Consider the following 27,980-nt stretch of genomic DNA (forward strand, 5'->3'; position numbering starts at 1 on the left):
GTGCACACGATTCAATAGTGAAAAGGCGTGGTAATGAGGTTGTTAAGGGTGCCTGTGTAATAGGCCAAGTGGAGTCACAGATAGACCTGAGTTTCCTATGTGTCAACTGTGAAGTCAACAGTCCCCACACCCTCTGATACACAGGGTGTTTCATAACCATTGGGGCTGTAAGCAAGTGGGTCTGCTTTGGGGTGTATGGGTTTCTGAGGCAAGTGGTACAACCAAAGAGGAACTGAGCTGGTGGGCTCAGTGACCGTGGGAACAGGCTTGTCCTTTTGTTTTGGATGTTAGGGTTGTAGGTACAAGTTTGAAATGGTAGCATTTAGGGCCTTTTCCCTCCCTTTTTTCAGTGAATGGCTCTTCCCCAAGGAGGCTGCCACCTCCCAGTTCTGCGTTAGCACAGTGGGTTCTCCCACCACAGGGGATGGTTGGTATAAACTGAAGTGCCCTCTGGTGTTCCTGCCTTCCTCCTGCCCTGGGTTTAGACTCTAAAGTTACAGGATACCAAGGTGAGCTAGCTGGGTCTGAGATGAGAGGCAGGCTCATCTCACTATGGAAATATTGCGCATATGGAATCTGCTTTTGGGAACATTATTATGGCGGAACTTGTGAAATATCCATTGAGTACATTTGTAGGCATCTCAGGAGTCTAGAAACCTCTATTTGGAGAATAAAATTCTTTGTACTTCTCTCACATATATCATTGTTCATGCTGTTTTGGGTTTTATCTTTTTCCTTTTTTATTGGATATCATTCATTTACCATAAAATTTTCCCTTCTAAAGTCTACAGTTTGGTGGTTTTTAGTGTATTCACAAAGTTGTGCAACCTTTACCACTATCTTCTAGAACATTTTCATCACCAAAAAAACCCATTAGCAGTCCCTTCCCACACAACCCCTCCCTGTTCTCCACAACCACTAATTTACTTTCTGTCCGTATAGATTTGCCTATTTTGGTTATTCTCTATAAATGAAATCATACAATATGTGGTGTTTAGTATCTGGCTTTTTAAAAAATATATATATACATATTTTTATTTCAGAGAGGGAGGAAGAGGGAAAGAGAGATAGAAACATTACTGATGAGAGAGAACCATTGATTGGCTGCCTCCTGCAGGTCCCCTTCTGAGGATCGAGCCCACAACCTGGGCATGTGCCCTTGATCAGGGAATCGAACCAAGAACTCCACAGTCCCCAGGCCGGCACTCTGGCACTCTGTCCACTGAGCCAAACCCAGCCAGGGCTAGTATCTGGCTTTTTTTTAAAAACATAGCATAATGTTTTCAAAAGGTAATTAATGTTGAAGCATTTATTAGTACCATTTCTTTTCTTTTTTTAATCCTCACCTGAGGATATTTTTCCATTGATTTTAGAGAGAGTAGAAGAGAGAGGGAAAGACAGAAACATCGATGTGAGTGAAACATCACTTGGTTGACTCCTGCATGATCCCTGACCAGGGCCCCGGCCCAGGGAGGAGCCTCCAACCAAGGTACGTGCCCTTGACAGGACCCTTCAATATGCAAGGCTGTGCTCCATCCACTGAACCAAACCGGCTGAGGCAGTACTTCATTCCTTTTTATAGCCAAATAATATTTCATTGTATGGCTAGACCACATTCTTTTTGTCCTTTTCTTTATCCTCTAGTAGCCCTGCACACGAATCTGTGTACCAGCAGCTCTCTGCCCACTGCTCCGCCCTCCTGTAGCTCCCCCTACCCTCCTGCCACCCGCCCCCTCCCCTCATAGCTTGCTGCTCTGCCCCTTCCTGTAGCTCTCCGCCACCCACTTGTAGCCAGGAGCTCCCTGTAGTTCTCTCCGCCCCCTCAATAGCTTGCTGTACTGCCCTCTCCTGTAGCTCTCTGCTGCTGCTTGTAGCTCGCTGCCCCACCCTCCTGCTGATCGGTGATCTGGTCGTTATGCGGTCGGTCATTAACGCTTCATGGTGTAATGACTATTTGCATATTACATCTTTATTATATAGGATTGATGGTTATTAGGGTTGTTTCCACTTTTTGGCTATTATGAATAACATTGCTGTAAACATAAGGGTGCAAGTTTTTGTGTTTTCCATTTTCTTGGATTTTTATCTAGTAGTGGAATTGGGCAGGAGGGGTAGACTCTGCCACCAGTCCCATGTGTTGGAAAATTGCTGTCTCCTCTGGGCCTCACATGTGGGGTGGGCGTTGGGGAAGGAGCACAGAACAGGAGTCAGCAGCCTATGCTTAGTCCTAACACTGCCACTGATCCACCGTGTGGCCTGGGTGGAAATCACTTTGGCTTTATTGGTTTGTTTCTACATATGGGTTTGGACTTGATGCTTTCTGAATTCCAGGTTGAAAATCTTGTGGTGTAGAATACTTGGATTTAAGGCGACTTTTGCCAACCTATATATATCAAAGGCTAATATGCAAAGTGAGTTCCACCAGGAGTTTGATCGCTCGCTATAATGGGTACTGACCACCAGGGGGTAGCGTGGAGCAAAGGAAGGCCCCAGCCCTGATCACTGGCCAGGCCTAGGGATCTTACCCGTGCACGAATTTCATGCACCGGCCCTCTAGTACACCTATTAAATCAGATGGATCCCCTCCCCCCCCCCCCCCCCCCCCCCATGATCATAGTTTCTGTAGTCTTTCCAAGCTCTTGTTATTTGGTCGTATTGTCTTTCTGATCTTGAGTTGCTCCACTGGCACATATTCTGCAGGAACCACTGTGCCCTTGGAGCTGATGCAGACACCAGGCCTTGGCTCAAATGTGTTTCTCTGAGGAATCCTTTTAAAGGAGTGCCCTTAATCCCCTCAGGAAGTACTGAGGAGGCAGAGATAGTGTTAAGTTGCCTCTTGGTTTCCCTTTTACAGCTTGGATAAAAGTTCCCCTTCGATCTTGGCATTAAAGATGTAGGTCACAGAATGCTGGAGAGGGTTGAGTTTGATCCCTGGCACTGGCAGGAGTGTGGGAAGGACCCAAGATGAGCAGGGCCATCTGGCACAGACAGTGATAGGAGCCACCTACCACCCCCCTACCTGCTTTGATCTCTGACCCATTTGCTGACACTAGTGTTTCCCAAATGGGGCATGGTTAAGTACTTCTGTTTCAGTCCTTCTCATTGCTTCCTTCTCTGCCTTCCTAACATGATGTCTCACCTATGCCTGAGCATTAAATTGACAGACCTCCCAGGGTTTGGGATCCCAAGGTTTTATATTCAAAAGGAATGCTAAGTTCAACTAGCAGTTACTAGACTTATTGGGGTGATCACATTGTAAGGTATAAAAATATCGAATCACGACGCACCTGAAACTAATATAGCCAATATAATGTTATATACCAACTATACTTTAATAAAAAAAATAATTTATAAAAAAAATCAAATCGCAAGTTGGAACTGAATTTCTTTTTTAAATAAATAATATATATATGTTTAAAATAATTTTATTAATTTCAGAGTGGAAAGGAGAGGAAGAGAGAGATGGAAACATCATCAATGATGAGAGAGAATCATTGATTGGGAGCCTCATACATGCCCAACTCCTGGGAATAGTTCCCCCAACCTGGGCATGTTTCCTTATTTATTTTTTTTAAATATATTTTATTGATTTTTCACAGAGCGGAAGGGAGAGGGAGAGTTAGAAACATCGATGAGAGAGTCATCAATCAGCTGCCTCTTGCACACCCCCTACCGGGGATGTGCCCGCAACCAAGGTACATGCCCTTGACCGGAATCGAACCTGGGACCTTTCAGTCCGCAGACCGACGTTCTATCCACTGAGCCAAACCGGTTTTGGCATGTTTCCTTATTTTTAAAGTAAGGATAATATTTTCTTCGAAAGGGTCATTGTGATGATTAAATGAAACATGAAAGTGCCCTGCACAAAGAGAGCGCTCTGTAACTTTTCCATTTCAAGGTTTGAATTCTTTCAGAGGTGAACCATGTAAACCTGTTGCTTGGACTGAGTTTCTTTTATAAATACTCAAGGCAAAGAGGGAAGGCCAATGCATTTAAGTTTTATTTCTGTACTTTCTGGCCTCATGATTTAGGTGTGGTGTCTGTTGCTGGGTCAGGATAGTCATTTATTTCATATTTCCACTGGCTGGTGCGGATTTTCCCTACCCCAAGAAACAGTTTTGAGTCTTTTTATGTATCTGTTCACAGCTACTCTGTGTCCGTGGGCTCTGAAATAAAGGCTATATTTTCAGTCTTTTGTGGCTAATTCAATTCTGGTTTGTTTGATTTTGTTGTTGTTGTTTTTCTCTGTGAGTTCTTTAGCTCCATGGGGCTGCTTGGTAAGTGTTCTTTAGCTGTCATTAACCATCCTTTGTGTGTTGCTGAATTCTTAGGGAGCTTTAGCGGATTGGGTAATTGATTTCAGTTAACTGTTGGCAAACTGTGCCCCAAAGCCTTTTTCTTTGTGCTTTTTCCCTTATTCTGGGGAGCAATTATTGTACTAAGTGACCTTAAAATGGTGACTGTATCTTAGAGAAGAAAAAGGAAGAATCTAGCTTACTGTTAAGGAAGGGCCTGCTTTCACAGCAGGAAAGACATGAAATGGGAACTAGAAAAGCTGTACGGATTGGCCACTGTATTGTTAGATGATAGGAAAGAAGACTGCGAGGCAGAGGACTCCAGAAAAGAGAAGTTAGCTTCTGGCCCAGAGAAATGTGAATGAATGAAATAATTTTCAGTTCTCAGAGGAAACTTCCTATTTTCTTTGGAAGTTAATTGTTCACACCTTTCAAATTGGGTGCTGCAAATTTGGGGGAGTGATGGGTCTCTTTAGTCCTAGCAGTCCTTCACAGGGGTGTTTGGGAGAGGTTTTTTTACACGCCTGCCTCCTGAAAGTAAAATAGTTTTTAGGAAGGCAAAAACCTTGATTCTTTTAAATTATAACTTTTCAGGTCACCCATATCTTTGCTAGTGGTGGGTGTTAGGTTACAGCACAAACGGCTTCTAGATTACCATCACCTTGTTCCTTGACATGCTACCTTTGCCATCACGTGACACGGAAACCAAATAAAGCAAATTACGTTGAATTGGCTGGTTCACAACTCTTAGGATTTCCGCTCCTTTCAGGACTCTGAACATACAAAGGATGTTTGCTTAAATACTTAATTGACTTTTCAGACTGAATCTCACATGAGAAGTCCTGTGGTGGTCAATTAAAAATTAAAGGAAAATACAATGGAATTTCCCAAGAAGCAAGTACTTTGCTATTCCCTAAGTTCCTTACAGAATAGAACTGTGGGTGGAACGTCATCATCGGTCAGGCTGTCAGGGCTGCAGAGGTAAAGAATTACAAAAGTTGGGCAACCCACCAGGGAGCTTTTCTGTAATAAAACTGCTTTCACTCACTTAAAAAAAAAAAAAAAAAAAAGGAATTACAAAAATTGAAATGGTGTCTGGTACCATGAACTTCTCAGTCATTAATCCTTCTGGAATTGTACATCAGATTCTGCATTTTGTGGCATTCTTTTCCTGGGAGCAGACTCTGCGGGTTTTATAAGATTCTCAGAGGGTGTTGCAACACCCTACCTGAGGTTAAGAATTCCTGATCTGGGCTGGTTACCCACACACCTGGTTATAGAACCCCTCTGCATTGTTCTTACTTTATAATTCCTATTTTCTGTATTTCTTCAGAAGTGCTTGCCCAAGTGTTTTCAGAGGCAACCAATTTCCTTCACCTTAAAATATAAATGTATTTATTTTGAATATGGGTGACTCATATATATGGCAAAAAGTTAGTATAAAAAATAGTTTTCGTTAAAACACAACATTTCTTCAGCCTTGGTCAGTGTGGCGTAGTTGGCTGGGGTAGACCATGCACCACGGGTTGCCTGCTCGTTCCCAGGGGAGGGACGGTGTGGAGTAGGGGAGGCTCTCACATTGATGTTTCTTTCTCTCTCCCTCTCTAAACGTCAACTTAAAAAAGTCTTTAAAAAATTTTCTCCAGGACATTTTTATGCATATAGAAATGCCTATTTTTAAAAACTTATATTAAAAATTACTAACATACACGAGAGTAGAAGAAATGGTATGATGAACCCCCACAACCCATTACCCAACTCTACCATTACCATTATAATGCCAAACTTGTTTCATCTGTACATCCCTCAGGTGTTTTTTGTTTTTGTTTTTTCCCTTCAGGGTTATGAAGGTACCATTTTTAATACCATAAATTTACAGTACAACGATTTTTAGTAAATGTGTAGACTTGTGCAGCCATCATAACAATGACACAAACTTTTAGAACATTTTTATTAACTTAACCCATTTCCTCACAAAGGATTGAAACTTGAAGTCAATCTCTGTTCCCACAACCAGCTAAACACTGATCTCCTTTCTGTCTATAGATTTGCCTTTTCTAGACATTTCACATAAATAGGATCATACAACATACAGACTTTTACACCTAGCTTTTACTTAGCATAATGTTTTTGAGGGCCATTGTGTTGTAACATGAGTTGGTAGTTTACTCTTTTTAAAAAAGTATATTACCTAAATTTACTTTTATATTTGATTTTGTTTTAAAATATATTTTTATTTTTTTTAATATATTTTTATTGATTTCAGAGAGGAAGAGAGAGGGAGAGAGAGATAGAAACATCAATGATGAGAAAATCATTGATTGGCTGCCTCCTGCACTCCCCCCACTGATCGAGCCCACAACCCGGGCATGTGGTATTGAACCTGAGACCCTTCAGTCCTCAGGCCAAACTCTATCCACTGAGCCAAACCAGCCATGCTGGTGGTTTGCTCCTTTTCATTGCTGAATAGTATTCCATTCTATGACTACACTATATTTTGTTTAGCTATTCACCAATTGATGGGTGTTCAGATTGTTTCCAATTTTGGACTGTTATGATCAAAGCTGTTAGGAACATTTATGTATAAGTCTTTCTCTTGGATAAATGCCTAAGATTGGAATTGCTCCATAGTGTGGTAATTTCTATTTAACATTTTAAAGATACTGCCAAACTTTCCAAAGTGGCTATACCATTTTACATTCCCACCAATATGTGAGGGCTTAGTTTCTCCACATCTTCGTTCACACTTGTTAGTGTCTGTGCTTCTGAGGTTAGCCATTCTAGAGGGTGTGCAGTGATATTTCGTTGTGGTTTTGGTTTGCATTTCCCTTATGACAAATGATTCTGAACATCTTATGTGCTTATTAGCCATTCCTATATCTTTGGTGAAATGTCTGTACAAATCTTTTGCCCATTTTAAAGTTGAATTGTTTGCCTTCTTATTATTAAGTTGTAAGAGGGTTTTTTTGTTTTGTTTGTTTTGTTTTGTTTTGTTTTGTTTTGTTTTGTTTTGTTTTGTTTTGTTTTAGATATTCTGGATACAAATCCCCTGTTCCCTATCAGATATATGATTTACAAAGGTTGTTGTTTTTTTCTAATTTGTGTCCTTTCATTTTCTTAATATCTTTTGAATTGTGAAGTGTTGAAATTTGGTGAAATCTATTTTCAAAATGTAGTTTGTGCTTTTGGTGGTATATCAAAGACATCTTTACCTAACCCAAGGTCACAAATATTTCTTCTAGAAATGTTATAGTTTTAGTTCTTCTGTCTCGGTCTATGATACATTTTGAGTTAATTTTTGTGTATGGTATGAGGTTCCTTTTCCATATGGCTACCAGTTGTCCAAGCACCATTTGTTAAAAGACTATCCTTTCCCTATTGAATTGCCTTGGCAACTTTGTTGAAAGTCAATTTACTTTACATGTAAAGATTTATTTCTGGACTTTTAATTCTATTCCCTTGATATTTATGGCTATCCTTACCGTACTATCTTGATTACTATCTATATATATAAAGTCCTAATACACAAATAGACCAAATGGTGGGATAACTGAACAGCGGGTCACTGTGACGTGGACTGATCACCAGGGAGCACGCGTAGAACATGGCAGGTGTCAGCAGTAGGCAGTAGGCAGCAGAGCGTGGTTCATGGTGGGCATCGGCTGCAGCAGGATTGTGGAGAAGGTGAGCGGGAGCATCAGACTGAGGTGGGGTGCCAGTCGCTGTCATCGGGGTGAGCTTCTGGTGGTTACTGAAAATTCTTTGCTCCCACGCACCATGGTCCCACCTAACACTCATACGTGCTGCCTGAGCCTGGCATCAGTCCTGATTGTGGTGCCATCAGTGGGTGTGAGCAGCTGCTGCTGGCCCAAATCACCCCTGAGGACATCTCCACCTCCCCCTGCTCCTGAGGGGCGATTAGGGCTAGCAGCTGCCGCTCACACCTGCTGCCAGCGCCTGCCATACAAGTGGGGCTGGCACTGTCAGCGCGTGGGAGTGGCAGCAACAGCGACAGCAGGGCTGCCCGCAAATAGGGGATGGGGGTAAGAGGCAGGGGGAGGACTAGAGGGTAAGGACCACGGTGGGAGGGGCCAGGCGGGGGCACGGAGAATGGGCCGAGGCCTGCCCCTGTGCCTACCACAGCCTCGAGTCTCACAATTCCTTTCAAGAAAGGTGCACAAATTCATGCACTGAGCCCCTAGTAACTTTTCTAATAAGCTTAGAAATTGGGAAGCATAAATCCTCCAATCTTGTTCTTTTTTAAAGTTGTTTTGTATGTTTGGGGTTCTTTGAATTTACATATAAATTTTAGAGTCATCTTGTCAGTTTCTACAAAAAAAAAACAGGCTGGGATTTTGATAGGGATTGCATTGAAACTGTAGATCAATTTGGGAGAATTATTATCCTAACAATATTGACTCTTCCAATTTTTTTAATATATTTTATTGATTTTTTACAGAGAGTAAGGGAGAGAGATAGAGAGCTAGAAATGTCGATGAGAGAGTAACATTGACTAGCAACCAAGGTACATGCCCTTGACTGGAATCGAACCTGGGACCTTTCAGTCCGCAGACCGACGCTGTACCACTGAGCCAAACCAGTTTCGGCGACTCTTCCAATTTTTTAAAGTAGGATGTCTCTCTTTCATTTCTCTTCAGAATGTTTTGTAATTTTCAGTATGCAAGTCCTTTTAAAAGTTCTATTTTATTCTATTTCATTCAAAAGTTTCATTTCATTCTAAAACTATTATAAATGAAACTATTTTCTTGTGGGTTTTTTTGTATTGTTAGTATGAAGAAATACAATTAATTTTTATATATTGCTCTAGTAGTCTGTAACCTTGCTCAGCTTATTAGTTCTAGTAATTCCTTAGGCTTTTCTAGATATGATATGTAATCTGCAGATAAAAGCACCTTCACTTCACCTGGCTAGTGTGACTCAGTCATTAAGTGTCAACCTATGAACCAGGAGGTCAGGATTCGATTCCGGTCATGGCACATGCCCAGGTTGTAGGCTCAACCCCCAGTGGGTGGTGTGGAGGAGGCAGCCAATTGATGATTCTCGTCATTTATGTTTCTAATTTCTCTGAAATCAATTAAAAAAAAAATATATATATATATATATATATATATATATATATAGACAGAGAGAGAGAGAGAGAAAGAGAGAGAGAGAGCACTTTTACTTCTTTTTAATCGGGATGTCTTTAATTAATTACTTGGTTTTATACACATTAGTTGCATTTATAAGCAATGTTGAATAGAATAGCAAGAGTGGACATCTTGTTCTGTTCCTCATCTTAGGAGGAAGCATTCCATCTCTTACCATCAAGTGTGATGTTGGCTGTGTTTTTCATAGCTGCCCTTTTTCTGATTGAGGAAGTTCTTTCTATTCCTAGTTTGTTGATTTTTTTTTTTTTATTACAAATGTGTGTTGGATTTTTTTCAAGTGCTTTTTCTACATCAGTTGTGATAATTATGTGGTTTTTCCTTTTTTTACTTATATGCTATATTACATTAATGGATTAAGCCAACCTTGCATTCCTGGGATAAATCCCACTTGGTCACTTTTCATATATTGTTGGATTTGATTTGCTAATCTTTTGTTAAGGATTTTTAAATCTGTGTTCATGAGCAATATTCGTTTATAGTTTTCTTTTCTTGTGATGTCTTTTTCTGGCTTTAGTACATGCTTTAAAAAATTATTTAGACAAATGAGATTGTGCTCTTCATTTATTGCTGTGCATCTTACTTTTTTCTACTTAATAACTTATGTTGGCAGTCCTTTAATAATAGTTTTGCCGAAACCGGTTTGGCTCAGTGGATAGAGCGTCGGTCTGCAGACTGAAAGGTCCCAGGTTCGATTCCGGTCAAGGGCATATACTACATTGGTTGCGGGCACATCCCCGGTAGGGGGTGTGCAGGAGGCAGCTGGTCAATGTTTCTCTCTCGACGTTTCTAGCTCTCTATCCCTCTTCCTTCCTCTCTGTGGAAAATCAATAAAATATATATTTTTTAAAATAATAGTTTTACCTCCCTTTTTTGTGTTAATAAAATAAATATTTAGAGAGAGAGCACTTTTTAAAAACTGCCTATTTATGTTCTTTTGGGTTATTTGTCCTTCATTGTTTTGTGTGAGCTCTTGGTATATTGAAGAAATTATTCCTTTTCAGGGGTGTGGTAAATATTTTTTATCCAAATTATCTTTTTCTTTTTCTATGGTGTTTATATATTTTTATTTTCTTCCATTCTACATTCCTTTTTATTTTATAGCTTCTGGGTTTTTTAAAAAACATATCTATATTTTCTTTTAGTACTATTTCTATTTCAATTTTTACATTTCAGTTTTGTCTATTTTCTTCAGAACCAGTTTGGATAGCTCTATGCACCCCTCCCCAATACGCTGTCCTTCGCTTCTTAATCCATAATAGCATCTGAAACCTAGTACTGTAATAGGCTGATGACCTGTCCCCTAACTGGCTGAAAATTAGTGGGCATGCATTCTATGAGGCTGGCATAATGCCAGGCACATAGTAGGTGCTCAGTAAATAGTGAACTAATTTCTGTACTGGTTAGAGAATGGACTGCCTGTATTATGTCACCTCTCTGAATCTCAGTTTTCTGATCTTTGAAATGAAAATAATGTCTCTACCTCACAAAATTGTTGTGAAAATTAATTGGATTATTGCATGAAAAGAACCTAGAACTGTACCTGGCAGACAATCAGCATTCAGTAAATATTAGCTGCAGATGTTATCAATATCATCCTTGAATGCTCATCATTGTTTAATGCAACTCACCTGCCTAAAAAGAGCACACCTGTTTTTCTACATTCTGATCTTGGGCAAGTTATTTATCTTTGAGTCTCGAGTTAACTAGCAATCATCTGAAATGATGACAAAAATTCCCAGTGTAGTTGTGAGGATGGCACAAATCAGTATTTGTAAAATGTCTGCCACAGTGCCTTGTACTTACTTTGTAGGTGCTCAGTGACACTGTGGCTTCCTGTTGCTTTTTAGTGTTGACTTCCACCAGGGTAAGTATTACCCTCACTGTTGGGTCCTTTTTGTTTGTTTTTATTTTTGTGTGTGTGTACTTGCTCCATTGGTTTGAGACTTTGGAATAAGTGTATTGACGTCTTTGAGTATTTGCATTTTATTCCTCTGCAACCTGAGCTCTCTGGAAGCCTCTGAGTTCCCAAGGGTGGTGTCTCTCTGCTAAGATTGGAGGATTCTAGTTGCAAAAGAAGGTAGGCCCTAGCCAGTTTGGCTCAATGGATAGAGCATTGGCCTGTGGACTGAAAGGTCCTGGGATGGATTCCGATCAAGGGCACATGCCTGGGTTTAGGGCTTGATCTCCAGTAGGAGGCATGCAGGAGGTAACTGATCAATGGACCGATGATGTTTCTCTATCATCAATGTTTCTATCTCTCTATTCCTCTCCTTTCCTCTCTAAAAATCAATAAAAATATAAAAATAAATAAATAAAACATACATGTGCAATTTAATTATAAAGAAAATGAAGTTTTTTTTAAAAGAGAAGATAGAACTTGGGTGACTTCTTAGATTTAATTGGCTTGATAACCCAGGAGATTGTAATCCTCTACTCTGGCTTCAAATCACATATCAGATAAGTTTTAAAAAGGGGAGGGGGGAGATTCTGATATCTTTCTTCTCAGGAGGGGAAATACTAATGTTTATATTATTAACCAGTGTCTCCCCAATAAGTTCCGTTAAAAAAGGAAATAATATTAACGGTGTACTTTTCATATAATATATGGCCTTTATTGTGTTGAGATAAGTTCCTTTTACACCTATTTTGTTGAGAATTTGAATCATAAATGGATGTTGAACTTTGTCAAAAGCATTTTCTGTATCCATTGAAATGATATGGGAGTTTTCTCTCATTTATTGTGGTTTATCACTCACATTGGTTGATTTGCATATGTAAGCCATTCTTATACCCCATTGATAAAGCCCACTCCATCTTGCTATATGATCTTTTTAATGTGCTGCTAAATTTGGTTTACTAGTATTTTATTGAGGACTAGAGGGCTGGTGCACTCGAGGGAGGGTCTCTCAGCCTGGCCTGCACCCTCTGGTAGTCCAGGTTCTCTTCCTGCATTGGGGGGGGGCGGGGGGGGGCGTAACTTGAAGGAAGGATGGAGCAGCTGCCAAGGCAAGGTGCTCAGGAGGCTGTGGCCAGTGTCCAGGTGGGAGGAAACGAAGGTCTGAAATGCTGCTGCAGTAAAAGGGGTGGAGAGAGAAGGCAATTGCAAAACCAAGATTGAGTTGGTCTGCAGCCATGTCAAATTCGGTGCCTGCCCTATCCATGGCAGACATTGGCCCAAACGGCTGCCATAGAAACACTGTGACTCATGGGCCCTGATCCCCTCTGCTGGGCCTCAGGGATAAATTTGGTTACAGACACCAAGAAAATAAATACAAAGAAGTATTGAGTTGGTGATTGAGGTATGGATGACAAAAGTTCCCTGTTCAGACCATGCAGAGAGAGTATCATGAAGCTCTAGTTCCTTAAGGGAGAAAAGGATGGTATTAGTGAAGGGAAAGCCATGCTTGCATGGGATGAATTTCTTGGGACTAATAGTTGATCTTTCTTGCCTTTGATTCTCAGATGACTACCCTGCATGCAGAAGTGCCTACTTTGTGCCAGGCACTGGGAATAGGAATGAGATGAACCAGGCAGACACCTGTGGGGAGGGCATTCTGTCAGAGGGGACAGTAAAGGTGATGGCCCTGAGGTGTGGAGAAGGGCTTGCAGTCAGGAGACAAGAAGACCAGTGTAGCTAGAGCTGAGTAACGAGGAGAGTGGGAGGTGATGAGGTCAGTACAACTTTGAAGAAGGCTTATAGGAAAATATGTTGGTAATAGAGGAGCTTCCTGACAAAGTGAGCCTGTTACTATATAGAGAAATAGGAATGAATGGAACACTGGAGCTTTATTCCCTTCTAGCTCTACAGGAGAGTAATCTTGTCTAGTAAAAGCATAATATGCAAATTGACCATCACTCCATCACAAAGATGGCTGCTCCCACAGCTGAGGCCAAGTTCCCAAAAGGAGCCTTAACGAGCGAGCAATCAGCAGGGACCTGAGGCTATGCCTTCTCCCGTCCCTGTGGGGGTTGATAGGGGACCTCATGCCATTTCCCCCTCCCAGCAGGGCTTGACAGGGGACCTCAGGCCGTGCCCCCCGCCTTGGCGTCAGGCGGGGGATCTCAGGCCACACCACCCACCCGCCCCCAGTGCTAGACCAGGTGACCTGAGGCCACGCCCCCCACTTGGTGGGGCTTGACGGGGGACCTCAGAGTGTGCTTTCCATCCTGGTGCTGGGCTAGAGGACCTCAGGCTGCTCCCACTGCCCCAGTACCAGGCCTGGGGACCTCAGGCCACACCCTCCACCAGGTGGGGCTTGACAGGGGACCTCAGACTGCACCCCCTGCCCAGTAGGGCTTGACAGGGGACCTCAAGGTGCACCCCCAGTGCTGGGTCGGGGAACTCAGGCCACACCCCCGCCCAGCGGGACTTGACAGGGGACCCGAGGCTGCGCCCCCTCCTGTTGCTGGGCCAGGGAATCTGAGGCTGTGCCCCTAGCCTAGTGGGGCTTGATAGGGGACCTCAGGCCATGCCCCTCACCCAGTGAGGCTTGATGGGATCTCAGGCCATGTCCCCACCTGGCAGGGCTTGACAGAGGACCTCAGGGCACGCCCCCTGCTCCGATCTGGGCTGGGGAACCTCAGGCCATGCCCCCTGTCCTGGGGCTGGGCCAGGGGACCTGAGGCTACACCCCCTGCCCAGCAGGACTTGACAAGGGTGGGACCTGAGGCTACACCCCCTGCCCAGCAGGACTTGACAAGGGTGGGACTGGCCAGGTCTGGATCTAGCCCACTGGGGGAGGTGGGGGGGCCATGGCCAGGTCTGGGTCTCACACGATTTTGAGGTGCATGTGGGTGGGTGGGGACTTGACCCTGGATCCCGTGGTGCGCCCCAGACTTTGACAGGAGGAAGTTTTTCATATACATTTTACTAATTTTCTTTCATCTCTGATACCTCTATTATAGAGAAAGGGCAAATAGCAATATTAAATTATTTCCTCTAATTATTCCCCTTTGAATGTGCATGAATTTCATGCACCAGGTCACTAGTGTATGTGTGTGTGTGTGTGTATAGCCAGTGACCAAAATGCTGTAACCATCAAAAAGACCGGAAGCTATGATGCCCATTGCAGCCAGCAAACAGGCCTGATGTGTGCGTGGGGGGGAGCAGGGGGAGGAGGGCCACAGGCCAACTTCCCTCAGACCCTCCCCCGCAGCTGGCCCTGCCCCTGATCAGCCTCTCCAACCCCAATTGAGGGTGGGGCTGGCCGTGGGGAGGCTGTGGAGACCCACCAACCCTCGCAACGTTTCCCCCAGGCTTCTTTCCCTCATTCCAACCTAGGCCTCTCTTTTTTCCAAACAGGCTTGGTTGCCGTGGTCCCTGCTGCTTCTCTCCATGTGTAGAACAAGAGCCTTCTATGTCCCTGGGGTCGCACCAATCAACTTCCACCAGAACGACCCTGTAGAAATCAAGGTAAGTATTCCTGGACCATTGGAGCCTCTGGGCAGTGTGGTTGAAGACCATGGTGAGCTGGTCTTATCCCTCCTGTGGTTGCAGAGAACAACGACCAGTGCCGGTTAGGAACTCTGCCCCTCCCCTCTTCATTTTTTTCTGTCTCTTTTCATTCTTATCTTCATTTTTTTCTGTCTCTCAGTCTGCCTCTTCTATGACATCTCTACCTTACTCTTTTATCTACTCCATCTCCTCTCTTACCAGCTTTCCTGCCTAACTTATATCGTTTGTACATACACAGCCTATTGTGACCTCTGTTTTTTCAATGTTAGCTTCTGCTACCAGCTGACTTCTCCAGTTCAGTATCTCCAAAATGTGTGCTGCATATCTGAGTGGTGGTATATGAGATGATTTTAAGTGGTTGACAAATATATTTTAATAACTTTTGTTTTAACATATATTAGAAAACATAGCTATTACTTCAACTCATGGTTTTATGGCTATCGATTTTCTGTCCTTAATACTGATATATAATGTTTGCTTCTTAAGTGTATTTATGAAAAATGAGTCAGATGCAATAGTAGAATAAGAGGTAAGTAGATAGGGCAAGTTGATATGTGAACAATTAGGATTTGAGGAGCATTGCCCTAAGCCAGGATCCAGAGAGAGGCTTTCCAACTGGGCTACCTCACATTTTCAGGCTGGATGCCAGCCTGAGGGTCAGTCAACTGTGGTAGGGTGGAGAGTGGAAGGGAGTCACTTAATAAATGGTTGACCAGGGGCAGTGGGCAGGTTGACATCTTGATTACGTCTCTAAAACAGTGGACTCTTGGTGGCATTCTCAGAGCCCCAAGCAGGGCTGAGGGTTGGTGGTGGATTTTCTTGGATATGGTTTCCTAAGAAACAAACTGAAAGGTGGAGATTTGGTGCAGGAGATGTTCCCGGGAGACTCTCAGGGTCAGCATTTGGTGGGAGTGAGGGAAGTGGGCTAGGCAGAGGGAATGTTGAGCTATGGTAAACTGAGGTGTGTGGGAAGCACTGGAATGGGAATGGCTGGTCCTTCAAAGTTGCTCTAAATTGAGGCAAGAGAACCAACCACCTCTTCAAACCTCCCAATGAGCCAGTCATCGGATACAGACAGCAACCAAGGAAGGGGTGTAACCTTGTATAAGGCTCCCACCTAACCGGACTCTCCTCTATCATCACCCAAATAAACATTCTTAATACTTTGGTCTGTTTTTCTTAGTCTTTTTTTCTGTGCAGTGTTTACAGTATAGGATATTTAGCATTCTCACACCTCTGTCAGTCCCCCATAGACAAAATAATGTGTAGTTGAAATTTGAGTCATCCTTCAGATTCTTTTTTTTTTTTTTTTTTTTTTTAATATATTTTTATTGAAATCAGAGAGGAAGAAAGAGGGAGAGATAGAAACATCCATGATGAGAGAGAATCATGGATTGGCTACCTCCTGCAAGTCCCCCACTGGGAATCGAGCCCACAACCCAGGCATGTGCCCTTGACCTGAATTGAACCTGGGACCTTTCAGTTCACAGGCCAGCACTCTATCCACTGAGCCAAACCGGCTAGGGCATCCTTCAGAGTCTTAGTGATCCTATGAAACAAAGCTAGCAGAACTTACAAAGTTAAAATAAATTCTACTTCTAAAATAAATGTATATTTCTTGCTTCATTGCCATGTTGATGTGAACCACATCTTTACTGCTCTGTACAAAAGCAAGCAGTGAGATTGTGTGAAAATAACATTTTTATTATGTCCTAAGCATCCCAGTGTTCAAAAGGAGAAGCAGAATATAAGAATGTCACAAAGGGCTGTCCACATGACTTGCTTTCATGAATATGTCCCTTACTTTGCCACCAAATTTTAGGTATTATCAAAATTTCAAATTGCTACCCATCATGCTCATTTGGGATCAAGAAACTAGAAGTAGAGACCACTATGGTTATGACAAAGGAGTAAAACCTCTTTGTTCCTGAAGATTTGTCCTCATTTGGAGTTATTTCCTTAGGAAAGATGCCCAGAAGTGAAATTCCAGGGTCAGAGGATAATCAGTATGTTAAAGACTTTCAATTTATATTGAATTTGTTTGTGATTTTTAAACCAAGTCTGTAATGTAATCTAATAAACAATGAAATATGAAATAACTCAGAATTGTGGGCAGTAGAGTATATAGAACACTGTAGCAGTTCATTTGCCTTCTAGATAATACTGTCAAGTATGCCAAAGATGGTGGGTACCAGGGAGGATTATTGAAACTGTCTGAACTGAAGAATAATGGCCTCTCTTCTCCCATTAGGCTGTGAAGCTCACCAGCTCTCGAACCCAGTTACCTTATGAATACTACTCCCTGCCCTTCTGCCAGCCCTTAAAAATAACGTACAAGGCAGAGAACCTGGGTAAGTTCTCTCTCACTGTTGTCAGCCTGTCCCAATGGGAACCCAGATCTTTTCATAATGATAATAGCAGTTAACTCTTATGTAGCACTCACTGTGTCCTGGACACTGTCTACATCGTTTACATACATATTAGCTTAGTAAATCTTCATAACAGCTCTAGGGCGGTAGCTGTTATTTTTATACCCCTTTTCCAGGTGAAGTGACTTGCCTCTGGTTATACTGTTAATCAACAGGTAAGCTAGGCAGTCAGGCTTCAGACTTGGAGCCTTTGGCTACTGTTCAGATTGGTTCTCCCTTGATTTCTAAATAGCGTACCTTTCTCCCTCCCCCCCCTCTCGGTGGCTTCTGTAACCTGCTCTACTTTTTTTTTTTTTTAATATATTTTATTGATTTTTTACAGAGAGGAAGAGAGAGGGATAGAAAGCTAGAAACATCGATGAGAGAGAGACATTGATCAGCTGCCTCTTGCACACCCCCTACTGGGGATATGCCCGCAACCAAGGTACATGCCCTTGACCGGAATCGAACCCGGGACCCTTCAGTCCCCAAGCCGACGCTCTATCCATTGAGCCAAACCGGTCTTGGCAACCTGCTCTACTTTTAATTAAAAGAAAGTGATCACCTCTGGCCCTAAGGAAGCAGGGACATCACTGTAGTTCTTGTTATGCTGTGCAAGACTCACCTCAAGTAATGTGTGAGGCACCAGGGCAATGTTTGGCACAAATATTCCATAAATAGCAGTCGTTTTATTCTAATTCAAATAATTCTCTCTATTTGGCAGAATTTCAAGCTTAAAGGAAAAGACATTTGGAGGCATCTATTCAGGACACAGCTATTAGTACTTATTTTTATGCCTGTCTCAGTGTTAAGGCCTGGAGATGAAAATGTGGAAAGATCGAAGGCTCTGCAGTTGGGCAGACTTCTGAGTGATCCTGGGTGATCTTAATTGAATGTGGACCCTTGAAGCTGGGGAATGGTCCTGCTTCCTAGAAATAGAAACTTGTGTGTACAAAAGTTATCCTGCCATAATGTATGTCTTCCTGCCTTTGTGTAGTGCTTCTCTTCATGGACTAGGGGCTATTTGAGCAGAGGGATCATGTCTTACATTCCCATCTCTCTCTCCACCACTTCTGACGCAATGCCCAACACACAGTAGACATTCTGTAAATGTTAATGTCCTACTGAGCGGAGCAGAAATATACTTGATTGCATGCCTATTGGATTGTAATCCCTGTACTTTACATTATCTTCATCATCACTGTTAATACAGGGCTTTTTCTATGAGCCAGCCACTCTTCTAAGCACTTCTATGCATTAACTTGTTAATTCTCACAACAGCCCAATGAGGCAGCTATTCTTATATCCTCTTATCAAGGGGACTGAGGCACAAGGAGATGAAGTCTCTTGCCCCAGGTCACTCACCTAGTAGAATACAGGAACTCTGGCCATATCCTTAAACACTTTACTCTGCAGAGTATCTTAGCTGATTCTTATAGTAACTCTGCAAAGCCAAATATGATTTCCCTATTTCATAGGAGAGGGAATAGCAGCTTCAAGGGTTTGAAAGACTTGCCCAGTGTCATATGGTCAGTAGGTAGATAAATGGAGATATTAGCCCAAGTTTTCTAAGGCCAGATTCTTTCTGATGTCCAGCTGCCTTCTCCAGAAAGGCTCAATTGGGCTGTCTGAAAGCTGTGCTCACGATTGTCATACTGATGGAGATTCAGCTCATGGTCTGTGTGTGGCAGATGTGCTGGAGTACAACCTCAGACTCTTAGAGGGGCGTGTTGCTCATTTAGCCTGGCTGACGACCTTCTCCCAGCTTTAAAGAGTTAAAAGGGCCCTAACTGGTTTGGCTCAGTGGATAGAGCGTTGGCCTGTGGACTGAAGGGTCCCAGGTTCGATTCCGGTCAAGAGCATGTACCTTGGTTGCGGGCACATCCCCAGTAGGGAGTGTGCACGAGACAGCTGATCGATGTTTCTAACTCTCTATCCCTCTCCCTTCATTTCTGTAAAAAATCAATAAAATATATATATATATATATATATTTTTTTTTTAAGTTAAAAGGAATACAAATGAGCCATTCCAGACCATTATGTCCCCTTTCTTGGTTTAAATTTAATTTCTAAATATCAAGAAGTGATACCCACCTTACTTGGAACCCTGTTGCTCTCTCAGCTTATGGCCCTGTCATCTGTGTACCAACAACTCACAGCTTTCCATCAGTCCTGATCTCTCCTCTGATTCTTATGTCTGGATATCTGACTATTTCTAGATATATCAAGTCAAACTAACAAGCTGAAAAAATGCCCTTAGTCTAAATTTGCTATAGGTTCTTCCTAACTAGAACCTGGTTATAGAAACTCAGTCTTCCTAATATGCACCCCTCTTCACTCCAGTCAGGACCGGGTCTCTAGATTTCACCTCCTTAGTAGCTCCTGGATCTGAATACTTGTTTCCATCCTCATCACACCCTCCCGTTCAGCCATCATTGCTCACTTGTATGACAGACCGCCATCATCCCTAGTGATCTTTCCGTAACAGAATCAGATGAAGTCTTCTGCTACCCCTATTCATAGAAACCTTTCATTGGCTTTTTTTTCCTTCTGGATAAAGTTGTAACTTCCAGTATGGCCCACAGACCCTGAGTTCCAGCTCCAGCCCCATCTCTCCAGCTCACCTCAAGTTGCTCTCTGCATCAAAACTGCACAGGCCTCTCAGTTTTACCTTGCTTCCCCCACCCTCAAAGGACCTTTGCACATACCGTTCCTTCTGTCTAGAACATTCTTCCCCTATCTGTTTGCTAGTTAACATTTCTCTCTTCCTTTATAGCTCATTTCAAGCATCACTTGTCTAGAGCAAGTTCCTCTTGTTGAGCAATATATTCTCATGTAATTAAAGTTTGCATTCTCATTAGACCATAAGCTTCGTGTGTATTGAACATTGAACATCCATTCAACATTGTATCGTTAAGGCCTAGGAGATAGCTAGAACCTGGTACATGTTTTGGGAATGAATGAGCGAGCGAATAAATGACTAGGCAGAGAGTGTCACATCACATAGGCCACAATGGTAGGCAAATGCTAGACCAAGTGTGTGTTCAGGGGTCAGTCTTGCCTGTTTGTTTGGTCAGTCTCCTTTGGCTTGTCCCAGCTTCACGTCATCACAGTAGCATTGTTAGTATTAGAATACTCAATACGAAAGCACTACTGAGTTTAGTTGTCAGTCCCTAACTGCTTGGTGCCTGCTGCATGACATCTGCTAGCAGGTTACTCTGAGGCACGCATGCAAGAGGTGTGCCAGTTTATTAATTAAAAATATATTTTGGCTAAAAATTTCAAATGCTGGATTTTATCCCACTTCCCTCCTAGCCTGAATCAGGATCTGAAGACACAGATAAATAGGAAACACTGTCTGCCTTTGAAGAGCTCATAGTCAAGGGAGTCAGAAACGTAATATGCCAACACTGTGCAAAGTCACATCATTGACATAAAAGGTGCAGAAGTGATTCTGATGATGAAAATATTATTTGTTGCCTGCCTACTCTGTGACTGGTACTTTATTTCTCACTTTAACCCTGTGAAGTGGGTGCTATTGTTATCCTCGTTTTATAAATGAGGAAAATGAGGCTCAGTGAGGTTAAATGACTTGCCAAAGCTGCCAAGTGAGTAAGTGGCAGAGCCAGCATTCAGCAGCAGGCAGCCCTCTCTCCTCACCACTGTATGATGCTGCCTCAGTGCAGAGGGAAACCAAAGGGGGAAGTGAAGAGGTCAGGAAGGGCTTCCCAAGGGTGAAATAGAAGCTGAGCTGGGAGTGTGAGGAGGAGTTTCTCAAAAACGTGGGGCAGGCAATAGCCCTCCGACGCAAAGCAAAACGACCTGAGGCCCAGAGGCGTGGAATGAAATGGCATGTCTGATGAGCTCTGAAAGGTCCGATGGTGCTAGAGCACAGAGGGGGAGGAGAGGGCAAAGGTAGGATGGAAGGGTAAGCTGAGCCTGAAGAGGTCGGGTAGAGTATGGAGTGCCAGGCTGCAGAACTGATGATAGCCCTGCAAGTCAGCCCTGGGTCTCCGTGGCTCAGCTGGCCTCAGCAGCCTCAGGGCTGAAGCACTGAGCTCCATCTGTCTCTCTCACGGCAGGAGAGGTGCTGAGAGGGGACCGGATTGTCAACACCCCTTTCCAGGTTCTCATGAATAGCGAAAAGAAGTGTGAGGTTCTGTGCAGTGAGTCCCACAAGCCAGTGACCCTGTCCGTGAAAGAGAGCCGGCTGGTGGCGGAGCGGATCACGGAGGACTACTATGTCCACCTGTAAGTCCTCTGCTGCCCGCCTCCTCGAACACGCTGGGGAGGGCGCTGGTGGGAGCGGCGGTTCAGAGGGACTGAGCGGGGCCTTGGATTTCCAGCATTGCCGACAACTTGCCTGTGGCCACCCGGCTGGAGCTCTACTCCAACCGCGACGGCGATGACAAGAAGAAGGAAAAAGATGTGCAGTTTGAACACGGCTACCGGCTTGGCTTCATAGAAGGCAACAAGGTAGAGTGTCTTGGTGTGCTCAAAGGGCTAGAGAAGCCACAACCCAAAGTCACAAGCACTTGGGACCACTGAGGCGGAAATATTTAGCCCTGAGGCTGGCTGAGGCAGATTCCTCCAGGGGCTCTTGGGCAAGGCTCTTGCAGATGCTACTGTGAAAGGCACAGTCGCTAAAAACCTCAGTTTCTAAAAAAAAATTCTGAGGACAAAAACATTTCTTTTGCGCTACAGTCCCTGTCCTCAAAGAGCTTTTATCCTAATTGGGGAAAGACTGACAGTGTAAGACCCTGCATCTTAAAATCCCATATCTTTCTGACCATGTGCCACTGCCATAATGGTTAATGCCAAAGCTGTTCAGAGGAAGCTTTGAAATTGTCACTGGGGTGGTGGACCTTAAAAAACAGGTAGGCTTGAGCTCAGTGGAGTCAGGGGCAGCATTCTGATGGGAGTGAATGTCATGAACAGAGCTGCAGAATGGAGACTGTTCATAGGGAAAGGAGGAGTTCGGAGAGTTAAGGTGAACTAATGCGTCTTAGAAGATGGTGACAATCAGGTGATGGAAGGCCTTGAATGCCAGGCTTAGCGATGGGCTTTTGTCTTAAACCCTAGGGAGCCCTGGAAGGTTTCTGAGCCTAGGAGAGCTCTGAGAGCGTGTTTTGGGAAGGTTAGGATAGCTGGTCTGTTGGACAAGGGGAGTGACCTATTACCTAGGGTGGTCCCCCAGAGTGATTTTCTGGTTGTTTCTTGGCTATTAGTTACTTTGTTTTCTCTGTTGGTCTGTTTTAGATCTACCTGCACAATCACCTCTCCTTCATCCTGTACTACCACCGAGAGGACTTGGAAGAGGACCAGGAGCACACGTACCGTGTCGTCCGCTTCGAGGTGATTCCCCAGAGCATCAGGCTGGAGGGTGAGTGGGGAGGTATGACCAGAGGGGCAGGGCTGGTGGATGGGCCTAGGCTATTACTCCTGGGTTTTCTCACACTTGATTCCTGAAATAGCTAAAAGGCCCCAATGTGGCATATGGGCCCAGCCACAGTAAGGTCACTGCATTCTCATTAGAGAAGGTAGGGGTCCAAGGGAGAGCTGGCATCTGTTGTGTCCTGGCCTAGTACCTTACAGGTTTACCACCTCTGGCAACCTCCAGATATATTTGATTATATATGAGGAAGCAGAAGCTCCGAGAGGTTGGTGGCTTAGCCAAGATCAAACAGCAACTAGGGGCTTGCCCGTGCCTCTTATAAGAACCAGCCAGCTCCCTCTGGGTTGAAGGGAAAGGGGCAGTGTACAGACAGCTATCAGGCAACCAGTTTCTGTATTTCTTGTATTCTGTGTGAGTGAGTGGTCTAGACTAAAATTGGCCCAAGCTCAGCAGACCTGGTCCAGTCTCACCTTGCTTATTAGCACAGGGCACTCTTTAATTTAGGAGATGGCCTTTTGTCCACAGTGGGACTGGGTTTCAGGGCGGGTGAGGAATTGTTGGTTTGTTTTATTTTTAAGCTATGGAACCTAGTTTTCAAACAAAATCATACACAGAAGGCCTCAAATAAAACATCCTATTCTTTCTGAACACCGTACTGCCTCTCCTTTGTGAGTGTCATGAGCACAGCTGGGCATTTTTATCTGATTACTTTGACATCATCTGTCCCCCATTGCCTGTTGGAGGTTAGAGACCTGTCTCCTTTTCTCTTCATTTTATCCCCAGCACAGTACCTGGGATATAGTAGGTGCTTGTGGTATGTTTTTTGGTTGATTAAATGGATAGATAACAGAATAAATGAAAGAGGCATTCTTTGTGGATTACTGATTTGGGGACTAAGTGAATGAGTAAACATATGATAGACTGCGTCCATGTTGAAAATCCTGAAAATTGAATGAGTAAATGAATGTTTGAATTGCTTGAAGAAAGGTTAATTGATTAAATGAGGGGCTCAGACCCATCCACACATACACCTAAGGCCCTTTGGAAGGTGAGAGCTGTTCTTCCAGCCTCCACTCAGACCTGGGTCCCAGCAGCATGCCACCCCCGCAGGCAGCTTCTGAAGACACCCCCCAGACAGCCCTTGGGTAGTAGAACGGCCTCCCACAGAAACAGACTGAGTCTCTATCTCTCACAGACCTCAAAGTAGATGAGAAGAGTTCGTGCACTCTGCCTGAGGGTACCAGCTCCTTGGCCCAAGAAATTGATCCCACCAAGGAAAATCGGCTGTACTTCACCTACTCTGTACACTGGGAGGTGAGAAGGGGCTGGAGCCCACAACAGGGGAGGAGGGTCTGGTCTGGGCAGGAGTTGTTTAGCAGGAGGCTTGACTCTTAAGTGCTTACTCCCCCCACCAGGAAAGTGACATCAAATGGGCCTCTCGCTGGGACACTTACCTGACCATGAGTGATGTGCAGATCCACTGGTTTTCTATCATTAACTCCGTGGTTGTGGTCTTCTTCCTATCAGGTGAGAGTTCTATAGGTCAGAGGGTTGAGAAGATAAGGAGGTGAGGGATAAGGGGTTGAGAGCATCACATCACTTAAGGGGGACTTCTGGGGTGTTATTGGGGCCAACCGTGGATCAAAAATGGGCCTCAGGGCTCTGTGCTAGGCATCAGGTACACAAAGGTGAACAAGATTCAATCTCTAATCTGGAGAGCTCCTAGAGGGATGGATACATCTCATGTACATTCAGTTAGTAAGACTGTTGCACATTCTGTGCAAGTGCTGTGCCAGGTGCTGGGGATATGGTGGTGAGCAAACCCAACCCAGTCTCAGGCCACAGAGTCCATATTCTGGTGGTGGAAGAGGCAAAAAAGCAAAGAAATAGTAATCAGTGACATGAAGCATATAAACAAGGTGATCATACACACAGCTGTAAGGAAAAGGTGAAGGCTGCTTCAGAGAATACCTCTCTCAAGGAGGAGTCACCATTGGAAGAACTCGGGAAAGGCTGGTCCAGCAGCTGCAATGGGACAAGCCTGGCGAGAAACCGGATGGCAAGAGGGTAGTAAGCAGGGGGCAAAGTGATGGGCAGAGGTGAAATGAAACTGATCATTTTAAAATTATATGAGAAGTAAAAATAATGCTAGCTATCAACTCAGGCCTCATCTACTGTGCTTATAAGCATCTTGGTTCTTGAAGTCCTGTGAGTTAAGTTAGTTCAAGTCATACAACCTATTGTCTTGACCACTATACTAGTGTGAGTAGGAGTTAATCTGGGCAGAATAGGATTTTCAGGATAGAGGATAGCCTGCATAAAGGCATGGAGGTGAGAGAGCAGTGCAGTGTGAAATGATAATAAAAGCAGCAAAGAACCAGGGGCGAGCCCTGAATGGGTTTCCTCAGTGTTTAGACCATTGGCCCATGGACCAAAGGGTCATGAGTTCAAGTTCCAGATTTAAAAAAAAAAAAAATAGAGCCAGTGGTGAGTGAGAAGAGGGGAGCCCGGGAGGAGGTGAGGCTGGAGAAGCTGGTAGGACCAGGCCATGCAGTAGCTGCGGTGCCGTTCTGCCCGTACCTATCCCAGCAGCTCTTTCCTTCCCTTGTCTGGGGGGTAGCCCTCTGTTCACTCCTGCCCGAATACCTGGGGTGGACTCTACCCAAAAGAGGACCTGAGGCAGCAGCATAGCCACTTCTCCCTGGAGGAAGCCACACATGCCAGTCACCCCTCAGTGCAACACCAAGCCCAGGGAGGCGTGCAGCTCAGAAGACTTGGTTGGCAATGCTGACAACTTTCTCTCCTATTTGTTTCAGGCATCCTCAGCATGATTATCATTCGGACCCTCCGGAAAGACATTGCCAACTATAACAAAGAGGATGACATTGTACGAGGTCTTGGCTGGGGAGGGATGGAGTTGCAGAGGGAAACCAGAGTAGCCTGCCAGACCAAAAGAGGGGTGTGTGTGTGTGTGTGTGTGTGTGTGTGTGTGTGTGTGTGTGTGAGAGAGAGAGAGATCATTAATAGAGTAAGCCTTAAAAATAGTGAAAAGCAAAAAAATGTTTATGACCCAAAATGGGGATAGACTGATTTCTAAGCATAAAAGCAATGGCAGAAATCACAGGAGAAAAACTTGATGAATTTGACATTAAAAAATTTTAAACCAGAAAAAGATGATACAGTTAAAAAACTGGTATAAAATCTCTTTTAAAAAATCTAAAATCCTTAATGTGATAATGGATGAAGAGTTTACAGACAAGGAGTTATACATAGCTAGTAAGCATGTGAAAAACTGCTTTCACCTGAGAGATATTTCTCAAAACCGCAGATTCAAACAATCATGAGAAATAGTTTAGGTCCTTCAAAATATCACATATTTTTGTTTCCATAAAACTAATTTTTGGCAAGATTAACATGAGATAGGCACCTTCTTGTACCACCCATGCCAATGTAAATTGGTAGCTTTCTGAAAAGTAATTACTTGGAAGAACATATAATACTATAAAATAGTTGACTTGTTTTGATCCAGTAGTTCTTTTAGAATTTTTCTAAAGAAAGCATCAGAAATACAAAGACCTAGTCTAAAAATATTTATTGCAGCTTTATTTATAATTTAAATAAACTGGACATTTTCTACTGTTCCATAATAATGGATTGGTTATATTATGGTATAGCTGTACAGTGAAAATATATACAGACATTAAAATAATATTTTTAAGAATATTTATCGGCATGAGGAAATGTTCACAAACATCAACTGAAAATAGCAAGTACACAGTAAATATACTATGATCCCCAATTTCAAATTATATACACATATACATAGATACATAAAGGATTAAAGGAAATATATCAAAACAATAGTATCATTAAATTATAAATCATTTTATTTTCTGTATCTTTTTAACTCTGAGTATGAGTTTTATATCTTTTGTTCAGTTTTTCTAGATTTTAAAAATTTTTCTATAGTACACATTACTTTTTTTTTTTTTTTTTTTAATCTTTGTATATTTTCTCCATTGATTTTCAGAGAGCATGGAAAGGAAGGGAGAAAGAAACACCTATGTGAGAGAGACACATTGGTTGGTTGCCTTCTGCTCCCTGACTTGGGCCAGGGTTCAAACCTGCAACCCAGGTTCATGCCCTTGACCAGAATCAAACCCTCAGTTCTTTGGCTCTAACCACTGAGTCAAGCCAGCCAGGGCTTTTTGATCATTTGATTACCATGCCATATACCAACATTTTTTTACATTTTTATTGTACAAGTCAGAGCACATATTATTTTTATAATCATTAAAAAATTGCTTCTAAATCTCACCACCCAAAAGTTATCACAGTTCACAGTTTTGTATGTTGATGATTACATGTTTTCCCATGCATAAGGTTTGTGGAATTTAGGGAGATTTTTCTCTTGGTGTAGCTTAGGCTTTATGTTTGTGACCTCCTTATACCCTGTGACATTTCCCTGGGAAGCACTGTATCGTGTCACTTACACTCCTGCGTAAGAGTGGAGCTAAATGACACTGAGGGACCCTCATCCCTAGTCAGGGTGGGTCCTTGGGGGTGATCCCAACAGGAGCTACCTATACCAGAGCCAAAGACGCAGCCTCACTTCCTGGCCCTTTGCTGTAGGAAGACACCATGGAAGAGTCTGGGTGGAAGTTGGTGCACGGTGACGTCTTCAGGCCACCCCAGTACCCCATGATCCTCAGCTCCCTCTTGGGCTCAGGCATTCAACTCTTCTGTATGATCCTCATCGTCATCTGTGAGTGGGCCTGGTGTGGGAGGCTGTCACCAGAGCAGCATGGGCTGAGTCTGAGAGAAGGGTAGGCTTTTCATTCTGTCCATCCCAGCAGAAAGGCTAGGTTCTCTCAACCCCAGGCCCTGGTAATTTGATGCTCGGCAGAGCTTTTCAGCACTGTTTATAGCCCACCACGTCCACTATGTCAGTGCTCTAAGGTTGGCATCCTTTTGCAGTCAGACATGAAGTGATTTACCAAGTCAGCACCAAAATGAGGGCTGGCATCAGATCTTTTTTCCCCCCCTCAAAAATAACCCCCGAAAACTAATAGATAGTAGATATAGACAGTTCCTGAAGTCAATCTGCCTAAAATTTTTTAAAAGATTTTACCCAACTTTTTTTTTTCTTTTAGAGGAATGGAGCGGGAGAGAGAGAAAAAGAGAAACATCGATGTCAGAGTGAACATCGATTGGCTGCCTCCTACACAACTGTACCGGGGATTGAGCCCAAAAACC

The 27,980-nt window shown here is 43.4% G+C and overlaps 1 protein-coding gene across 3 annotated transcripts in view; it reads left to right on the plus strand.

Moving 5' to 3' along the window:
• The window catches only part of TM9SF4 (transmembrane 9 superfamily member 4), a 43,154-nt gene that overhangs the window by 2,435 nt on the left and 12,739 nt on the right, over positions 1 to 27,980 (plus strand). Inside the window, exons 2-11 of one of the 3 annotated variants that reach the window (XM_084887886.1) lie at positions 11,277 to 11,330; positions 14,769 to 14,879; positions 17,173 to 17,272; positions 21,412 to 21,580; positions 21,676 to 21,805; positions 22,589 to 22,712; positions 23,920 to 24,038; positions 24,140 to 24,251; positions 25,541 to 25,611; positions 27,357 to 27,489. In XM_084887886.1, the coding sequence (XP_084744012.1) occupies positions 11,277 to 11,330; positions 14,769 to 14,879; positions 17,173 to 17,272; positions 21,412 to 21,580; positions 21,676 to 21,805; positions 22,589 to 22,712; positions 23,920 to 24,038; positions 24,140 to 24,251; positions 25,541 to 25,611; positions 27,357 to 27,489 (1,123 nt within the window). Of the gene's footprint in view, positions 1 to 1,384; positions 1,490 to 11,276; positions 11,331 to 14,768; positions 14,880 to 17,172; positions 17,273 to 21,411; positions 21,581 to 21,675; positions 21,806 to 22,588; positions 22,713 to 23,919; positions 24,039 to 24,139; positions 24,252 to 25,540; positions 25,612 to 27,356; positions 27,490 to 27,980 lie in introns of those variants that run through there. The other 2 variants (XM_084887888.1, XM_084887887.1) reach the window with 2 other exon arrangements.

Source organism: Pipistrellus hanaki (genome assembly GCF_964339955.1).
Source record: "Pipistrellus hanaki genome assembly, chromosome: 6".
In the NCBI taxonomy this organism is placed as follows: domain Eukaryota; kingdom Metazoa; phylum Chordata; class Mammalia; order Chiroptera; family Vespertilionidae; genus Pipistrellus; species Pipistrellus hanaki.